Source organism: Salvelinus fontinalis, chromosome 31 (assembly GCF_029448725.1).
Source record: "Salvelinus fontinalis isolate EN_2023a chromosome 31, ASM2944872v1, whole genome shotgun sequence".
Taxonomy (NCBI): Eukaryota; Metazoa; Chordata; class Actinopteri; order Salmoniformes; family Salmonidae; genus Salvelinus; species Salvelinus fontinalis.
In genome coordinates, this window is record NC_074695.1 from 30,491,832 (window position 1) to 30,510,258 (window position 18,427).

The window sequence follows — 18,427 nt, forward strand, 5'->3', positions numbered from 1 at the left end:
TTTTTATTTGTAATACATATAAAAAATAATAGTAATACAAAAAAATGTCATTATGGGGTATTGTGTGTAGATTGAGGATTTTTTTTATTTAATCCATTTTAGAATAAGGCTGTAACATAACAAAATTTGGAAAAAGTCAAGGGGTCTGAATACTTTCCAAATGCACTGTAAAGCATAATAGCTGATTCTGAAATTGATATTTGTCCATTAGAATAACGTGAATATGTTGACAAACTGCTCTCATCTTTCCTTGCCAAGAAAGGCACATAAATGGTTTCTCTGAATACACTTTTTTTTTTCTTTTTTTAAATAAATGTTTTAAAAAGTTTAATAAACTTAGGCAACCTTAACAGCAAACAAATAGCAGGCAACCGTGTACAGATAAAATGCCATTCAAACAATTTTCACAGAAATGCATTATTTATATTGAAAATACTACTCTTATGGAGAGACAGTTAAAACTATAAAAAGTTATTAACAGTGTCAAACATCACTGCAATAATCCAAAAAGTATCTCATAAAAAAATGTTAATATAAATTCACATTTGATCATTTTTAAATAAGGCATGCTTAATATATTAAATTTGATTGCAGCTAACGTAGAATGACGGGCAAACTTCACAGAACACAAACATATCTTATAAAAGTGCGGAGGTACTTGATTTGGGTTTAAAATCTTGGTCCCTCTGGCAGGAAAAGAGCCTGTAGTCCTCTCCTCACACTCATTATCTCCTCGTCTTGCTGAGGAGAGACACACAAAAACACAGCCCTCAAATACACTTGCAACATCTCAGGGGATGCAGTCTCAGTCTGCGCTAGTAAAGGTAGCACTGTGAGTAGGACTTTCAAAAGAGGGACCTCTTTAAAAACCCATAAATCTAAGCCGGGGGGAGAGGGGTTCTACTAAACTATATGTAATTGTTTTAAGAAGGACATTTAGCTATTTGATTTTTAATTTTAAGACCCCTAGAAGTTTATAAAAAAAAATATTTTATGATTATTCTTTTGGGCCTTACTGCTATTAGCCCATACAAACGCATTGAATAACAGATAGTCCCCCCCCCAAAAAAATCTGAAGGAAGTTTGTTCTGAAGTGTCTGTCCTATATCTGAGAGTTCTAAGAAAGATCAGGAAACCTTAATTTATATATATATATATATATATTATATATACACTGCTCAAAAAAATAAAGGGAACACTTAAACAACACAACACACTTAAACAACACAATGAGTCCCAAGACTCTTGTGGGGGTCGTAAGAGCCTCATCTTTCCATAGGGGACATAATAGTTTGTGGGCCGAATCGTTTGGACACAACAGATGATTTTGTGAGATTTTCGGGATGTCTCATGGTCTGACAAACACAGCTCTAGCTCTGTCACCTTTTACCGCAGATACGGAAGTGCAACATCGGCGGATGTTGTGAATTGAGATGCATCCATTACATATCCAAACATATCTCTAGCTTAAACTGACAGATTTTTTTTTAGGGGGATTTAATGCCGTGCGGTAGAAAGAGACATGGGTCTAATTGTTTTTTAGTGTCTTGCCTAGTCACAACTATCATGTCTACTCACCATTTCCTTGAAGAGTCTGTCCTGAACTGACTTCATGTCTTTCCTCATCAGGCACATCTGAAAACAGTGGGTGACAAAAAATATTTGTTAATGTTTGAACTCTTCACAGTGCCACATGGTAGAGTAGGGATAAGCATAATGCCATACTGCACAACAGAGGACTGAAATCCTATTGCTTAAAACTGAGCTCAGATGAGTTGAGTTTCAGGTAAAAAAAACAACAACATTGTAACAGGTACGCCTGTGAGACATATAAGGAATGCACATTGATCAAAACACAAGGTGACATGTACTTTAGATTTCGTGGGTCGGCTGGTCCTCTTTCCCTATTCTCTGTACTTGTGCCGTATGGAATTGTTGTGTTTATGATCAACAGTGGGCTACAGTTTATATGAAGTGGGAGGCTAAAGTTTGGATGAAGTAGGGGGCTAAAGTTTAGATGAAGTCTAGCGCTAAAGTTTGGATGGTCCACACCTGAGAGGTGAAGATCCTCTCCTCGTACTCCAGGCTGTGACACACATCGGTCTGGAAGGTACTCTTGAGGCTCTGCAGTCTGAGGAGGTGAGAAGAGCACATGAAAGAGCAAATGAGCCATGGGTGAGAGAGAGAGTGCGAGCGGGATAGAGGGAGGAGAAAATTAAATATAAAAATACTAAACCCATACCACTATCAAATTTGCGTGTTTTTGTTGTGTTGTGAATAGAAAAACACCAGTTGTTCATAAATAATAAAAGACAATGAGGGACATGAATGTATCAGGGGCATGACCTCACAGTGGTGTTGCATTGTTCAAAGTAGAGAAGTCAGGGTTAGAACTGGGACAATAAACTGAAAATTATTGACACTGACCATACCGATCACTTATTGCAGGAATTTTGCTGATATCGTTCATACGATAAGTAGCCTATACTAGAGAAATGTAAAGTTTGAAATAAAATAAGTTTGTTAATATGGAGCGATCAAACTAGTAAATCAAATCAAATTGTCACATGCGCCCAATACAACAACCTCACCTGGAAATGCTTATTTACAAGCCCTTAACCAACAATGCAGTTCAAGAAAAAGTGTTAAAATATTTACTGAATAAACTAAAGTAAAAAAATTCAATAAAAAAAGTAACAAGAAAATTAAAACAATAACGAGGCTATATACAGGGGTTAAAGGTTAGTCGAGGTCAGTATGGATAGATAATAAACAGAGTAGCAGCAGTGTAAATCAAAGGGGGGGTCAATGTAAAAGTTCGGGTGGCCATTTGATTAATTGTTCAGCAGCAGTCTTATGGCTTGGGGGTAGAAGCTGTTAAAGGAGCCTTTTGAACCTAGACTTGGCGCTCCGGTACCGCTTGCCGTACAGTAGCAGAGAAAAGTCTATGACTGGGTGACTGGAGTCTGACAATTTTTGGGGCCTTCCTCTGACACTGCCTAGTATGTAAGTCCTGGATGTCAGGAAGCATGGCCCCAGTGATGTTCTGGGCCGTACGCACTACCCGCTGTTGCGCATTACGGTTAGATGTGCAGTTGCCATACCAGACGATGCAACCGGTCAGGATGTTCTCAATCCAGCTGTGGAACTTTTTGAGGATCTGGGGACCAATGCCAAATCTTTCAGTCTCCTGAGGAGGAAAAGGTGTTGTCGTGCCCTCTTCACAACTATCTTGGTTTGTTTGGACCATGATAGTTCATTGGTGATGTGGATACCAAGGAACTTGAAACGCTCTAACTGCTCCTCTACAGCCCTGTTGATGTTAATGGGGGCCTGTTCGGCCCTCCTTTTCCTATAGTTCACGATCAGCTCCTTTGTCTTGCTCACATTGAGGGAGAGGTTGTTGTCCTGCCACCACACTGCCAGGTCTCTGACCTCCTCCCTATAGGCTGTCTCATCGTTGTCTGTGATCAGGCCTACCACTGTTGTCGTCAGCAAACTTAATGATGGTGTTGGAGTCATGCTTGGCCACGTAGTCATGGGTGAACAGGGAGTGCAGGAGGGGTCTAAGCCAGACTATGGTTTGCATCTGCACATGGGGACAAAGATCAGACTTTTTGGAGAAATATCCTCTGGTCTGATGAAACAAAAATAGAACTGTTTGGCCATAATGACCATTGTTAAGTTTGGAGGAAAAAGGGGAACGCTTGCAAGCCGAAGAACACAAACCCAACCATGAAGCACGGGGGTGGCAGCATCATGTTGTGGGGGTGCTTTGCTGCAGGAGGGACTGGTGCACTTCACAAAATAGATGGCATCATGAGGTAGGAAAATTATGTGGATATATTGAAGCAACATCTCAAGACATCACTCAGGAAGTTAAAGCTTGGTCGCAAATGGGTCTTCCAAATGGACAATGACCCCAAACACACTTCCAAAGTTGTGGCAAAATGGCTTAAGGACAACAAAGGCAAGGTATTGGAGTGGCCATCACAAAGTCCTGACCTCAATCCCATAGAAAAATTGTGGGCAGAACTGAAAAAGCGTGTGCGAGCAAGGAGGTCTACAAACCTGACTCAGTTACACCAGCTTTATCAGGAGGAATGGGCCAAAATTCACCCAACTTATTGTGGGAAGCTTGTGGAAGGCTACCTGAAATGTTTGACCCAAGTAAAACAATTTAAAGGCAATGCTACCAAATACTAATTGAGTGTATGTAAACTTCTGACCCACTGGCAATGTGATGAAAGAAATAAAAGCTAAAATAAATAATTCTCTCTACTATTATTCTGACATTTCACATTCTTAAAATAAAGTGGTAAACCTAACTGACCTAAGACAGGGAATTTTTACTAGGATTAAATGTCAGGAATTGTGAAAAACTGAGTTTAAATGTATTCGGCTAAGGTGTATGTAAACTTCCGACTTTAACTGTATATACACCCTTATACAGTACCAGTCAAAAGTGTGGACACACCTACTCATTCCAGGGTTTTTCTTTATTTTTACTATTTTCTACATTGTATAATAATAGTGAAGATATCAAAATTATGAAATAACACATATGGAATAATGTAGTAACCAAAAGGGTTAAACAAATCAAAATATATTCCGAATATATATATTCTTCTTGCCTTGACAGCTTTGCAAACTCTTGGCATTCTCTCAACCAGCTTCATGAGGTAGTCTCCTGGAATGCATTCCAATTAACAGTTGTGCCTTGTTAAAAGTTATTTATGGAATTTCTTTCCTTCTTAATGCATTTGAGCCCATCAGTTGCACTGTGACAAGGTAGACAACCCTATTTGGTAAAATACCAATTCCATAATATGGCAGGAACAGCTCAAATAAGCAAAGAGAAACAACAGTCCATCATAACTTTAAGACATAAAGGTCAGTCAACCTGGAAAATGTCAACATCTTTGAAGGTTTCTTTAAGTGCAGTCGCTAAAACCATCAAGCGCTGTGATGAAACTGGCTCTCATGAGGACCGCCACATGAGAGCTGCAGAGGATAAGTTCATTAGAGTTAATTGTACTGCAGATTGCAGCCCAAATAAATGCTTCACAGAGTTCAAGTAACAGAAATCTCAACATCAACTGTTCAGAGGAGACTGTGTGAATCAGGCCTTCATGGTCAAATTGCTGCAAAGAAACCACTACTAAAGAACATCAATAAGAAGAGACTTGCTTGGGCCAAGAAACACAAGCAATGGACATTAGACCCGTGAAAATCTGTCCTTTGGTCTGATGAGTCCAAATTTTAGATTTTTGGTTCCAACCTCCATGTCTTTGTGAGACACAGAGTAGGTGACGGATGATCTCCGCATGTGTGGTTTCCACCGTGAAGCATGAAGTAGGAGGTGTGATGGTGCTTTGCTGGTGACACTGATTTATTTAGAATTCAAGGTAAACTTAACGAGTATCGCTACCACAGCATTCTGCAGCGATACGCCATCTCATCTGGTTTGCGCTTAGTGGAACTATCATTTGTTTTTCAACAGGACAATGACTCAACACACCTCCAGGCTGTGTAAGGGCTATTTGATCAAGAAGGAGAGTGATGGAGTGCTACATCAGATGACCTGGCCTCCATAATCACCCGACTTCAACCCAATTGAGATGATTTGGGATGAGTTGGACCGCAAAGTGAAGGAAAAGCAGCCAAAAAGTACTCAGCATATGTGAGAACTCCTTCAAGACTGTTGGAAAAGTATTCCAGGTGAAGCTGGTTTAGAGAATGTCAAGTGTGTAAAGCTGTCATCAAGGCAAAGGATGGCTACTTTGAAGAATCTCAAATATAAAATATATTTTCATTTGTTTAACACTTTATTTGGTTACTACATGATTCCATGTGTTATTCAGTTTCGATGTCTTCACTATTATTCTACAACGTAGAAAATTGCAATTAGCACAATTTAAGAACTTTGACCCAGTTTGAGATACTTTTCTTTAGTTCTAAACAGTCATGTGAATAGTCATGCTATGACCACATCCCGGAGAAACAAATAAACAAATGAGACAGAGATCTGGCCTCATTGACAACAGAGATACTTGTATTTTTGGTCACAGTTAATTTCCCCCAGGTTAAAAAGATTATACAATGTGTTCTGTGGTAAATTGCAATCTTTACAGTGTGTCTGTTTGAGCGAGTGGAACAAAATTTTCCCACCTGGGACTTTTCACTCCCTGAATGTGGCAGAAAAACACACACACCTTCTAGTCTCCTTCTCCTGGTAGGAGTGGAAAGCCACAGACTGCTTCATCCAGTATGTCTAAGGAGAGAGAAGTGAACTGATAACACTGATTTAAATCAACATACAGTCAACTAAAGCATGGGAGGATTTCCCATAGACAATCCAAACCTGAAAGGGTTGGAATACCGGTATACTGCATTGTCAGGGAGGCCTCTTACTATTAAATACTGTTAATGTAGGAGTTTAACAATGTTAAATCCATTGTGCTAGGTTGATTTACCGTTTTAAAAGGAATGCAGATATCCATATTATAAGGGGCCCATGTCAGTTTCCACCACATACATGCGACCAACTGAGCGTCTGCTAAATGACTACAATGTAATGTAAGTAATCCTACAGTCAGTTCCTTCTCCATGTTCTTTAGAGTGGATTCGTCCTCCTCCAAGTTGTTGATCTCATTCAGCAGAACACCCCTGACCTGTTCCAGCTTCTGAGACCTACACACACAGACAGTGGGAGGAGGAAGAAAAGGGGAGAGATATTGAGGAGACCAAGAGAGATTGCATGTCCACAATCTGTCAGATTGACATGTTCTTGTATACTACACAATGCAATCTTTATTTGTTGATTATACAGAGACAATGGACATTTGGTAATTTTTGCTGTCACAGTACCCAGCCCCACCACACACAACATACACAACAGGCTGGGAGCAGCACAGGGTCAGCTGCAGAGCAGCGCCCCTGGAGCAGGTAAAGGGTTAAAAGTGCCTTGCTCAAGGGTACATAGGCAGTCAGTGGCACCTAAGATATTGATGTCAGCAACCCTGCTGTTGCCAGTTCACTATTTAGTGTATACTAACTGACCTGTAGTTTTGAACTCTCACGCTGATGGAAGAGACGTGCTGCTGGACGGTCTTCAGAGACTGCTTGGTGTACAGCTCCATTCGTCTGGAGCGATTCTGACACACGTAACAGAGGTAAGTAGAACATATTTAGGGTCTCCCATAGAATACAAAATCCTATTCACAAAGGCCAAATCACCTTTAAGTGACATCAAACCAAATATGGAGATTTTAGATGAAAAGGCCAGGAAATTTAACAACTGAACACATACCCCATTCACTTCCATTGATTGTTAGCTAGTGGTGGCTAAAGTTAGCTGAAGATTGTATTGGCTGGATTACAGTTTCTCGTGGTCGTATACTACTTTCAAGGTAAGGAATAATCTAACATTAAGTTGTAAAATCCTGAATTTCCCCTTTAAAGGCCTATGGAACTTTTGCAGGGGAGCTACACCGGGGCATCAACAAAATAGTAGGTTTTTAAAAAGGCAGTGGCTGCGGATCCTGACCTTTTTTCTCCGGAGTAAAGATCCCAACGCTTCTGTGCATGTGCGGATCATGTTCTGACCATGTGTTTCCTTACCTCTACTTCATGCACACATTTTTGTGGTCTCCTTCCCTTCACATTTCTCACTCTCAAACGTGAATGACAATTCTTCAAGTTTTACCGATGAAACGTCTATGATGCATCTGCATACCAACCATTTGATCTCAATCAGTTTATGGGGATATGCATTTAGATCTTCTTGAGTTAAACAGTGTTGTTTCAAAAGTAGCCTACAGTGTTTCCTCTGAAAACTTTTTTGTAGCAGTGGGGGAAAAGATCTCAGAGGGGTATGGTTGGAGGGGGTTCCCTCATCATCTTTTTTTCGGGCCCGTGGTCCACCCTGGATAATTTATGTAGAAGGTCTGAGAAGCTCAGTTCGGGTGACTTTTTAAAAGGACTTTCTCATCCAAAAGGAATTAAAATAAAATGACGCTGACACAATAATTTCCACCTCCAGAAATGAGCTGTGTTGTCATGTGTTGCTGCCATGCTATGTTGTTGTCTTAGGTCTCTCTTTATGTAGTGTTGTGTTGTCTCTCTTGTCGTGACGTGTGTTTTGTCTTATACCCTGCTCAAAAAAATAAATGGAACACTAAAATAACACATCCTAGATCTGAATGAATGAAATATTCTTATTAAATGCTTTTTTCTTTACATAGTTGAATGTGCTGACAACAAAATCACACAAAAATTATCAATGGAAATCAAATTTATCAACCCATGGAGGTCTGGATTTGGAGTCACACTCAAAATTAAAGTGGAAAACCACACTACAGGCCGATCCAACTTTGATGTAATGTCCTTAAAACAAGTCAAAATGAGGCTCAGTAGTGTGTGTGGCCTCCACGTGCCTGTATGGCCTCCACGTGCCTGTATGACCTCCCTACAATGCCTGGGCATGCTCCTGATGAGGTGGCGGATGGTCTCCTGAGGGATCTCCTCCCAGACCTGGACTAAAGCATCCGCCAACTCCTGGACAGTCTGTGGTGCAACGTGGCGTTGGTGGATGGAGCGAGACATGATGTCCCAGATGTGCTCAATTGGATTAAGGTCTGGGGAACGGGCGGGACAGTCCATAGCATCAATGCCTTCCTCTTGCAGGAACTGCCGACACACTCCAGCCACATGAGGTCTAGCATTGTCTTGCATTAGGAGGAACCCAGGGCCAACCGCACCAGCATATGGTCTCACAAGGGGTCTGAGGATCTCATCTCGGTACCTAATGGCAGTCAGGCTACCTCTGGCGAGCACATGGAGGGCTGTGCGGCCCCCCAAAGAAATGCCACCCCACACCATGACTGACCCACCGCCAAACCGGTCATGCTGGAGGATGTTGCAGGCAGCAGAACGTTCTCCACGGCGTCTCCAGACTCTGTCACGTCTGTCACATGTGCTCAGTGTGAACCTGCTTTCATCTGTGAAGAGCACAGGGCGCCAGTGGCGAATTTGCCAATCTTGGTGTTCTCTGGCAAATGCCAAACGTCCTGCACGGTGTTGGGCTGTAAGCACAACCCCCACCTGTGGACGTCGGGCCCTCATCCCACCCTCATGGAGTCTGTTTCTGACCGTTTGAGCAGACACATGCACATTTGTGGCCTGCTGGAGGTCATTTTGCAGGGCTCTGGCAGTGCTCCTCCTGCTCCTCCTTGCACAAAGGCGGAGGTAGCGGTCCTGCTGCTGGGTTGTTGCCCTCCTACGGCCTCCTCCACGTCTCCTGATGTACTGGCTTGTCTCCTGGTAGCGCCTCCATGCTCTGGACACTACGCTGACAGACACAGCAAACCTTCTTGCCACAGCTCGCATTGATGTGCCATCCTGGATGAGCTGCACTACCTGAGCCACTTGTGTGGGTTGTAGACTCTGTCTCATGCTACCACTAGAGTGAAAGCACAGCCAGCATTCAAAAGTGACCAAAACATCAGCCAGGAAGCATAGGAACTGAGAAGTGGTCTGTGGTCACCACCTGCAGAACCACTCCTTTATTGGGAGTGTCTTGCTAATTGCCTATAATTTCCACCTGTTGTCTATTCCATTTGCACAACAGCATGTGAAATTTATTGTCAATCAGTTTGCTTCCTAAGTGGACAATTTGATTTCACAGAAGCGTGATTGACTTGGAGTTACATTGTGTTGTTTAAGTGTTTCCTTTATTTTTTTGAGCAGTGTATATATATTCTTTTTTCCCAGCCTACATCCCCGCAGGAGGCCTTTTGGTAGGCCGTCAGTGTAAATAAGAATTTGTTCTTAACTTACTTGCCTAGTTAAATAAAAAGCCCAAAAACATATTGGTAAAACATTTTGTTAAAATTATTCCTTAGCTAGATCCCAAATGTGATCCTTTAAAGGGTCCAATGCAGCGGTTTTTATACATTTTCTTTTATAATTTCTGGGTAACAATAAAGTACCTTGTTTTCAATTAAGATGGTCAAAAAGAAAGGAAAAACAACGCCTTTGCAAAGAGCAATTTCTCAAGCAAATTTTTTTTGCTAGGACTGTCTGGGGGAAAACTGAAAATGTGCTGTTATTGGCAGAAAGGTTTGTAACTCTATTTCTTATTGATCTATTAATTAATTTGCCACCATGGAAGGCCAAAACTCCCTCCCAACAAACAGCTCTTACACTAAAATGGCATTATCATCAATGTCTTGGAGGTGATATTTGTGCATCTGTAACTTTCTCACTCATTATTATTCACTAATCATTCAGGACTATCCGTAATCATAGTAGCATCCACATGAATGTAGAAACGTTTAGAAACAGAAACAAATCCTCCTGTGAGTTTGTGTCCAACCAAATAAATAGATATCCTTCCCATTGAAGTCAATGGGTAAGTGATGGGTGGACCAGCGGCCATATTGAGTGTACCCATAGCAGTAAAGCGGGAAGTAAAAAAAGCATTCTATTTTCTATGGGTGCAACCTGGAATTTCCTCTGGAGCTCGGAGCTGAACTGGCGACACATGTTGCCCATGTCGTGGGGGGGGTGACCCAGCTCACCCTCCACCTCGGCCTCGACGTCCACGTCGGCCTCCCAGCTGGACGATGTCACCATGTGGGACGACACCACCCGGCTCAGGTCCCCCTCCGGAGAAACGTCCATGACTAGGGACAACACACAAATGCAGGCATATACAGTTACGAATACACACACATGCAGTCATGAACAAACACATAAAGAGGAATAGTATGCTAACAATAGCACCCACCCCATCTCACACACATATCTACTGGATGTGCAAGTGCATCCTTCTCCAAACTGCTCAGAGTTAAAGCTGCAATATGTAACTCTTTGGGCGACCTGACCAAATTCACCTAGAAATCGGAGTTATAGACCTGTCATTCTAATTGAAAGCAAGTCTAAGAAGCGGTATATCTGTTCTACGTGCTCCATTTCTATGCTTCCCATTCTTAAGTTTAGTTTTTGTGTCTTACTTTCGGTTTTATACACCAGTTTCAAACACATAAAAAGACTATTTTTGGTTATTGAAAATATATTTCAGTGGTTTAGATGCTACAATGATTATCTATGCTTGCTTGTTTTGTCACAAACTGAAATTAGACAAACTATTAGAATTTTAGCAACCAGGAAATGGCGCAGCGATTTTTGAATTTTGCACCTTGAAGATAAATTTGGCTGTTGGTTTGACTTATCATTACTATAACTATGAGTTCAAAAGCAGTGCCTTTTGTGAGACCTACAGCTTGTTCTGGAAAACCATGGGGGCAGGTGGAGCAGTTTGTCCTAAGGTTTTGTAGATCGCTGTACCCATAGAAATGCATCACATTTAAGTGTTCTATTCAATTCTATGGCTGTACCTGTGTCACGAGCGCTCTTGCTGCTCTGAATGTGGTGATATCTTTTCGTGGTTGCCACCGAGGCCCTGTCCTTTGTTCCATGTCCTTTCTTCTCCTCTTCGTCAGAGCTGCTCTGTTCCTCCCATGCTTGGGCCTGAGCGTGGAGGTTGGGCTTAGCTGCTGAAGTGGAGGGAAAGAATTGAATGAAAGAGAAATTAGTGGAATAAAGGGCTATTTTATGAATTGAGAACTGGTTCACCAATTATGTGAACATGTAAACCATATATTGTTGAAAGAATATATATATATTAAATGTTGTTCTCACTAGGTTTAAACAGTTTCCTAGGCCTCATCTTGACCGCCTGCCCCCCTCTTCGTGTGCCCCTCTTTCCCTCCTCCTCCGAGTTACTGGACGAGGGGCGGGAGTTGTGGCGCTTGCGCCCGGTGCAGGGACCTATGAGAGGGGAATCAAACAACTGAACCAGACCAAACCAGTAGAGCCTGACCAATAAACTGGTGAACTGATATTATCTGCCAATTATAATTGTTGCCTGAAGAGGGCGCTCTACGGGCTGCTCATTGAACATCATTCAGCCCTAGGTCACGACGTAAGCGGAAGTGGTTTGACGGTGAGTAGATCGCAACAGCCAGCGACAGCGTATTTGAATAAGTCAATTATCAAAAGTACACTTCACCAACCAAGAACCCCAGGGGTGTAATCATTAGCCAAACAGTTGCAAAACTAAAACGAGCGTTTCTATTGGACAAATGCAGGAAGGTCCCTCCCCGTTTCATTAGGTTTAAGAAACTTTTTTTCAACAGAAGAAACATAATGAAGACACCCCTGTACTCATCACATTTACACTTAATTAACGTTAGCTGGCTAGCAATGTAGTTATGCTCTATCTAGCCAGTAAGGTACTGTAGTTAGCCTATCTCAGGGGTCTCCAACAGGTCGATCACGAGCTACCAGTAGCTCGAAGTCCACCTACGAGTAGCTCGCCAATTTTTTTGAAAGTACATGCAATTCTATGTTCCACTGCAAACTGTCATAAAGAAATCTCACAAGTATCAGACTGCGCAAGCTCCCAGCTACTATCTTATCCAGTGGTTCCCAAACTTTTTATAGTCCTGTACCCCTTCAAACATTCAACCTCCAGCTGCATACCCCCTCTAGCACCAGGGTCAGTGCACTCTCAAATGTTGTCTTTTGCCATCACTGCAAGCCTGCCACAAACACACACTATATGATATATTTATTAAACATAAGAATGAGTGAGTCTTTGTCACAACCCGGCTCGTGGGAAGTGACAAAGAGCTCTTATAGGACCAGGGCACAAATAATAATATAATAATAATCAATAACTTTGGTCTTTATTTAACCATCTTCCATATAAAACCTTATTTGTTCATCAAAAATAGTGAATAACTCACCACAGGTTAATGAGAAGGGTGTGCTTGAAAGGATGCACATAACTCAGCAATATTGGGTTGTTTTGTCAGAGTCTGTCTTAAATCATTTTCCACACACAGTCTGTGCCTGTATTTAGCTTTCATGCTAGTGAGGGCCGAGAATCCACTCTCACATAGGTACGTGGTTGCAAAGGGCATCAGTGTCTTAAGAGCGCAATTTGCCATGGCAGGATACTCTGAGTGCAGCCAAATCCAGAAATCTGGTAGTGGCTTCTGATTAAATTCTCACAGAATCGCTTGTTGCAATTTCGATGAGGCTCTCTAGTTCAGATATCGGTAAGTGGACTGGAGGCAGGGCACGAAAGGGATAACGAATCCAGTTGTTTGTGTCATCTGTTTCGGGAAATTACCTGCGTAATGCGCACCCAACTCACTCAGGAGCTTCAATATATCACATTTGACATTGTCCGTAAACTTGAGTTCATTTGGACACAAAAAATCATACAATGATGGAAAGACCAGTGTGTTGTCCTTGTTAATGCAGACAGTTTTGAGCTCCAACTTCTTAATCATAGCCTCAATTCTGTCCTGCACATTGAATATAGTTGCGGAGAGTCCCTATAATCCTGGATTTAGATCATTCAGGTGAGAAAAAACATCACCCAGATAGGCCAGTTGTGTGAAAAAGTATCAACATGCGAGCGGTCAGACAAGTGAAAATGATGGTCAGTAAAGAAAACTTTAAGCTCGTCTCTCAATTCCAAAAAACGTATCAATACTTTGCCCCTTGATAACCAGCGCACTTCTGTATGTTGTAAAAGCATTACATGGTCGCTGCCCATACCAATACATAGTGCAGAAAATACACGAGAGTTCAGGGGCCTTGCTTTAACAAAGTTAACCATTTTCACTGTAGTTCCTCTTGGTGGATGCTGCAGTGTACCCAAGTGGTATCGGGAGCAAATGCTTGCAAGCGCGTTACCACTACACTATATCTCCCTGTCATGGCTTTTGCGCCATCAGTACAGATACCAACACATCTTGAGCACCAAAGTCCACAAAGCTGTCCACTACTTTAAAAATATCCTCTCCTGTTGTAATGGTTTCCAGTGGTTTGCAGAAGAGGATGTCTTTGTTAATTGACCCCCCATAAACGTAATGGACATAAGGTTGAAGTCGTTGAAGTCGTACACCTAGGTCGGAGTCATTAAAACTTGTTTTCAACCACTCCACAAATTTCTTGTTAACAAACTATAGTTTTACATTACAAACTGCATTTCACTGAATTGGTTGTGAACTTGTGACTAGCGACATTTCAGATTTACTTTGAGAATAAGTTTAAATCATTCAGCCCATGTTTATTAGTGTGGTGCTTCAGCACAAACACTAATGCATTCTTATCCACTGCCAAGTGGTTTAAATTTAGTTTGATATTTATAGAGGATATAGCTTTTTGGTGGTCATCATGTAAACCCCCACATATCTTAAATAAGATGAACTGTAATATTTAGAAATCATAATTTTGAGTGTCTTAATCCTTTACAGCAGGGTTTTCCAACAGGTGGTTTTACTTGGCCCCCTACGTTTTCTGTGCAAAAAATTATAATATTCATTATTGGAAATAACAATTTGTAAGTCGCTCTGGATAAGAGCGTCTGCTAAATGACTTAAATGTAAATGTAAATAACACCAGGAAATCAGCTTTAAGTGATTTGAATTTTGGAAATCTGTTTCCAAGTTTTCCCACGCATAAGAGACACATGATCGTATACAAATGTAAGCAAGTTTTGAAACTATGTTTTAGTAAAATATTATATCCGTTTGGGCTTATTGCGGTCAATTTGCAGTGTAAATTTGTAATTATGTTCCGGCCTCGAGGCCATCCGCTGAAAAGAAAGTCGGCCTGTGGCTGAATCTAGTTGATGATCCCTGCTTTAGAGCACAATTTGTGCCTACATTTTTTTTCTTCATTCCAACTCTAAAAAAAACAATATATTGGCAGATATATAGGTAATTGTTAACTTTTGCCTCCCTAAAATCATTATCGGACCCAAAAATCCCAAATTGATCGGGCTGTAATAAACCAGCCCAGACCATATGATGCTAGATTACAAGATCAGCTGAATCAACAATTTCTCCACATTATTACCACCTATCTTTCTCTTTGCGGACACTGGTGTTAATGAGAGCATTTTCTTTCAGGGTGTTACAGCTGTGGTCTTTTACCTGACAGGTGAAAGCTGCGATGATCCAGCTTGTGCCTTCGCTCGGAGTATGGGGTTTTCTAGGGGAAACACAGTCATATGTTAACCCAGAAGTTTGCGTCAGAAATATGGTGTTGGTCCACTCCTTTTGACCAGATCCCTATGGTCATAAATTGTGCACTACATAGGGAAAAGGGTGCTATTTCAGACACAGCCCTACAGTTATTTCCTGGTTATGAAGTGCTTGGGCAGACACTGCAAATTAGTGCCTACTACCCATAAACCCTGTTTCCCGGACACAGATTAAGCCGAGTACTGGGTGACAATGCATGCTCAATGGAGAATCTGCATCGAAATAACTTTTTATTCTGGGACTAGGCTTAATTCTCTCAAACTGGCCCTTAGTATCCGTACCTCCAGTGCGGTTGTCAGGGCTGCCGGGTTGACCACCTCCACTCGGGTCGATGACATCTCTGACCTGGACGAGGACTGGCTCAGCTTCACTCTGCAGTCCAGCAAGTCCTTGTCGAAGGACTCGGGCAGGCCCAGCTGGCCCGGGGAGCCAAAATGGAGGGCGAATTTTTCAGTCTCTCCTGGAGAGGGCTGTGATTGGAGTAGAGGGGAGGGCAGCACTGACTTCTGGAGGGCCGTGGAGGTCAAGAGGAGCTGGGAGGGAGGGCAGAGGGGAGACTGGGCCAGGGAGAGAGCAGGCTGGATTGGGCTCAGCTGGGGTGGCAGAGAGGAAGAGAGAGAGATATGTATAGTATGTGGAAAGCCAATAGAGTTGGTCCTATAAATCATAATTAAAAAAAAATAATACTGTTAACATAAGGATTGTACCCTTTCTTTACATTTTTGCCTAAAATGACATACTCAATCTAACTGCCTGTAGCTCAGAACCTGAAGCAAGGATATGCATATTATTGATACCATTTTAAAGGAAACACTTTGAAGTTTATGAAAATGTGAAATTAATGTAGGAGAATATAACACATTAGATGAAGTTAACATACACCTTAGCCAAATACATTTAAACTCAGATTTTCACAATTCACAATTTTCACAATTTAATCTTAGTAAAAATTCCCAGTCTTAGGTCAGTTAGGATCACCACTTTATTTTAAGAATGTGAAATGTCAAATGCCAAACGATTATGTTAGGTCAGTACCTAGTCACAGAAAAACACAGCCATTTTGCCAGCCAAAGAGAGGAGTCACAAAATGCAGACATAGAGATAAAATTAATCACTTACCTTTGATCTTCATCAGATGACACTCATATGACTTCTTGTTACACAATACATGTTTTGTTCGATTTAAAGTTCATATTTATATCCAAAAACGTCAGTTTACATTGGCGCATTATGTTCAGTAGTTCCAAAACATCCGGTGATTTTGCAGAGAGCCACATTTTACAGAAATACTCATAATAAACATTGCTAAAATACACAACTGTTATGCATGGAATTTTAGATCCACTTCTCCTTAATGCAACCGCTGTGTCAGATTTCAAAAAAAACTTTACGGAAAAAGCCCACCATGCAATAATCTGAGTACAGCGCTCAGACACAAAGTCAAGCCATACAGATATCCGTCATGTTGTGGAGTCAACAGAAGTCAGTAATAGCATTATAAATATTCACTTACCTTTGATCTTCATCAGAATGCACTTCCAGGAATCCCAGTTCCACAATAAATGTTTGTTTTGTTCGATGAAGTCCATAATTGATGTCCAAATACCTCCCTTTTTGTTTGCGCGTTTAGCCCAGTAATCCAAATTCATGAGGCGCGTTCACTAGGTCCAGACAAAGTCAAAGAGTTCTGTTACAGTCCGTAGAAACATGTCAAACGATGTATAGAATCAATCTTTAGCATGTTTTTAACATAAATCTTCAATAATGTTCCAAACGGAGAATTCCTTTGTCTTCAGAAACGCAATGGAACGCAGGTCGCTCTCACGTGTGCGTGCTTGACCAGCTCATGCCACTCTGGCAGAACTGTTACTCAATCAGCTCTCATTCCCCCCTCCTTCACAGTAGAAGCCTCAAACAAGGTTCTAAAGATTGTTGACATCTAGTGGAAGCCTTAGGAAGTGCATTATGACCCCATTTCTACTGTATCTTGGATAGGCAAAGAGTTGAAAACCTACAAACCTCAGATTTCCCCTTTCCTGGTTGGATTTTTTCTCAGGTATTTGCCTGCCATATGCCTGCCATCATTCAAACAGTTTTAGAAACTTCAGAGTGTTTTCTATCCAAATCTACTAATAATATGCATATCCTAGCATCTGGGCCTGAGTAGCAGGCAGTTTACTCTGGGCACGCTTTTCATCCGGACGTGAAAATACTGCCCCCTACCCCAAAGAAGTTAATGACCTAAGGGTATGTAAACTTCCGACTTCAAATGTAAGTACATTATTTACCTTCAGAGGTGAATGTATCAAACCAGTTGCCGTGATAAGTTTTTTGTTGTTGCGCATACTCCTCAAACAAGTGTCCAATGGGGTTAAGTCGTACCAGGAGGAGGGGGACCAGCCCGCGCCGGGAAGCGAGCCATCGTCCAAGGAGGACCTCAAGCTCCCCTTTATGGAGGTGGAGGCACCAGACGGACCACCCGACACGGGAATCCTCACATGCCAGTTCGGGATGGCCCATTTAGAAGACCCCAACCTCCAGAATGCAAGGGGCCAGGTAGTCACGGTGGATGGCGCGCTATCACCCGGGGTAAATGAGTGGCGCTACCCCCACTTCACCATCAAGCATCATTTATTTTATCAGGTCGTAAAGTACAATGGGGAGACGAAAAACTTACTCATACCCACCCAGTATGTTAGAACTGTCTTGCAGCTCACCCACACCCACCTGCTCAGGGCACACTTGGAGGGCGTGCCGTGGAGGACTACTGCCGTACCTGCCCGGAGTGCCAGATCACAGCTCTGAGGGCACATTATAGAAACCGTTTGCTTCCCTTGCCCATTATAGGGGTGCCATTTTGAGCAGGTGGCGATGGATCTGCTGGGTCCGTTGGTGAAAACCGCAAGGTGACACCAATACATCCTGGTAATCGTGGATTAAACCACCTGGTATCCGGAGGTGATCCTGCTACGCATGGCGGCAGCGAAAAGTATCGCACGGGAGCTCTTCCATTTATTCAGCCGGGTGGGTATTCCGCGGGAAATCCTGACGGGCCAGGGCACTGCGTTCATGTCTCATGTCTTCATGTCTCATGTAATGAAAGATATGTAATGAAAGATATCTGCAATCGTTTACGAATCAAACAGGTGAGGACCACAAACAGACAGGCTAGGTGAACGCTTCAATAAGACCCTAAAGCAGATGTTGAAGAAGGTCACCGAGAGAAACGGGAGGAACTGGGACCAGCTGCTGCCCCACATGATGTTCGCAAGGTACCCCAAGTGTACACTGGGTTC

The 18,427-nt window shown here is 42.1% G+C and overlaps 1 protein-coding gene across 1 annotated transcript in view; it reads right to left on the bottom strand.

The window, feature by feature from the left end:
* Positions 1-242: 242 nt before the first annotated feature.
* The window catches only part of LOC129830028 (protein piccolo-like), a 59,987-nt gene continuing 41,802 nt past the window's right edge, over positions 243-18,427 (bottom strand). The window contains exons 35-45 of the mRNA XM_055892174.1: positions 15,413-15,724; positions 15,021-15,078; positions 11,707-11,835; positions 11,403-11,561; positions 10,507-10,688; positions 7,063-7,157; positions 6,594-6,693; positions 6,216-6,274; positions 2,053-2,131; positions 1,579-1,635; positions 243-741 (exon numbers count right to left, since the gene is read on the bottom strand). Coding sequence (XP_055748149.1) covers positions 670-741; positions 1,579-1,635; positions 2,053-2,131; positions 6,216-6,274; positions 6,594-6,693; positions 7,063-7,157; positions 10,507-10,688; positions 11,403-11,561; positions 11,707-11,835; positions 15,021-15,078; positions 15,413-15,724 — 1,302 coding nt within the window. The 3' untranslated portion in view covers positions 243-669. The remainder of the gene's footprint in view (positions 742-1,578; positions 1,636-2,052; positions 2,132-6,215; positions 6,275-6,593; positions 6,694-7,062; positions 7,158-10,506; positions 10,689-11,402; positions 11,562-11,706; positions 11,836-15,020; positions 15,079-15,412; positions 15,725-18,427) is intronic.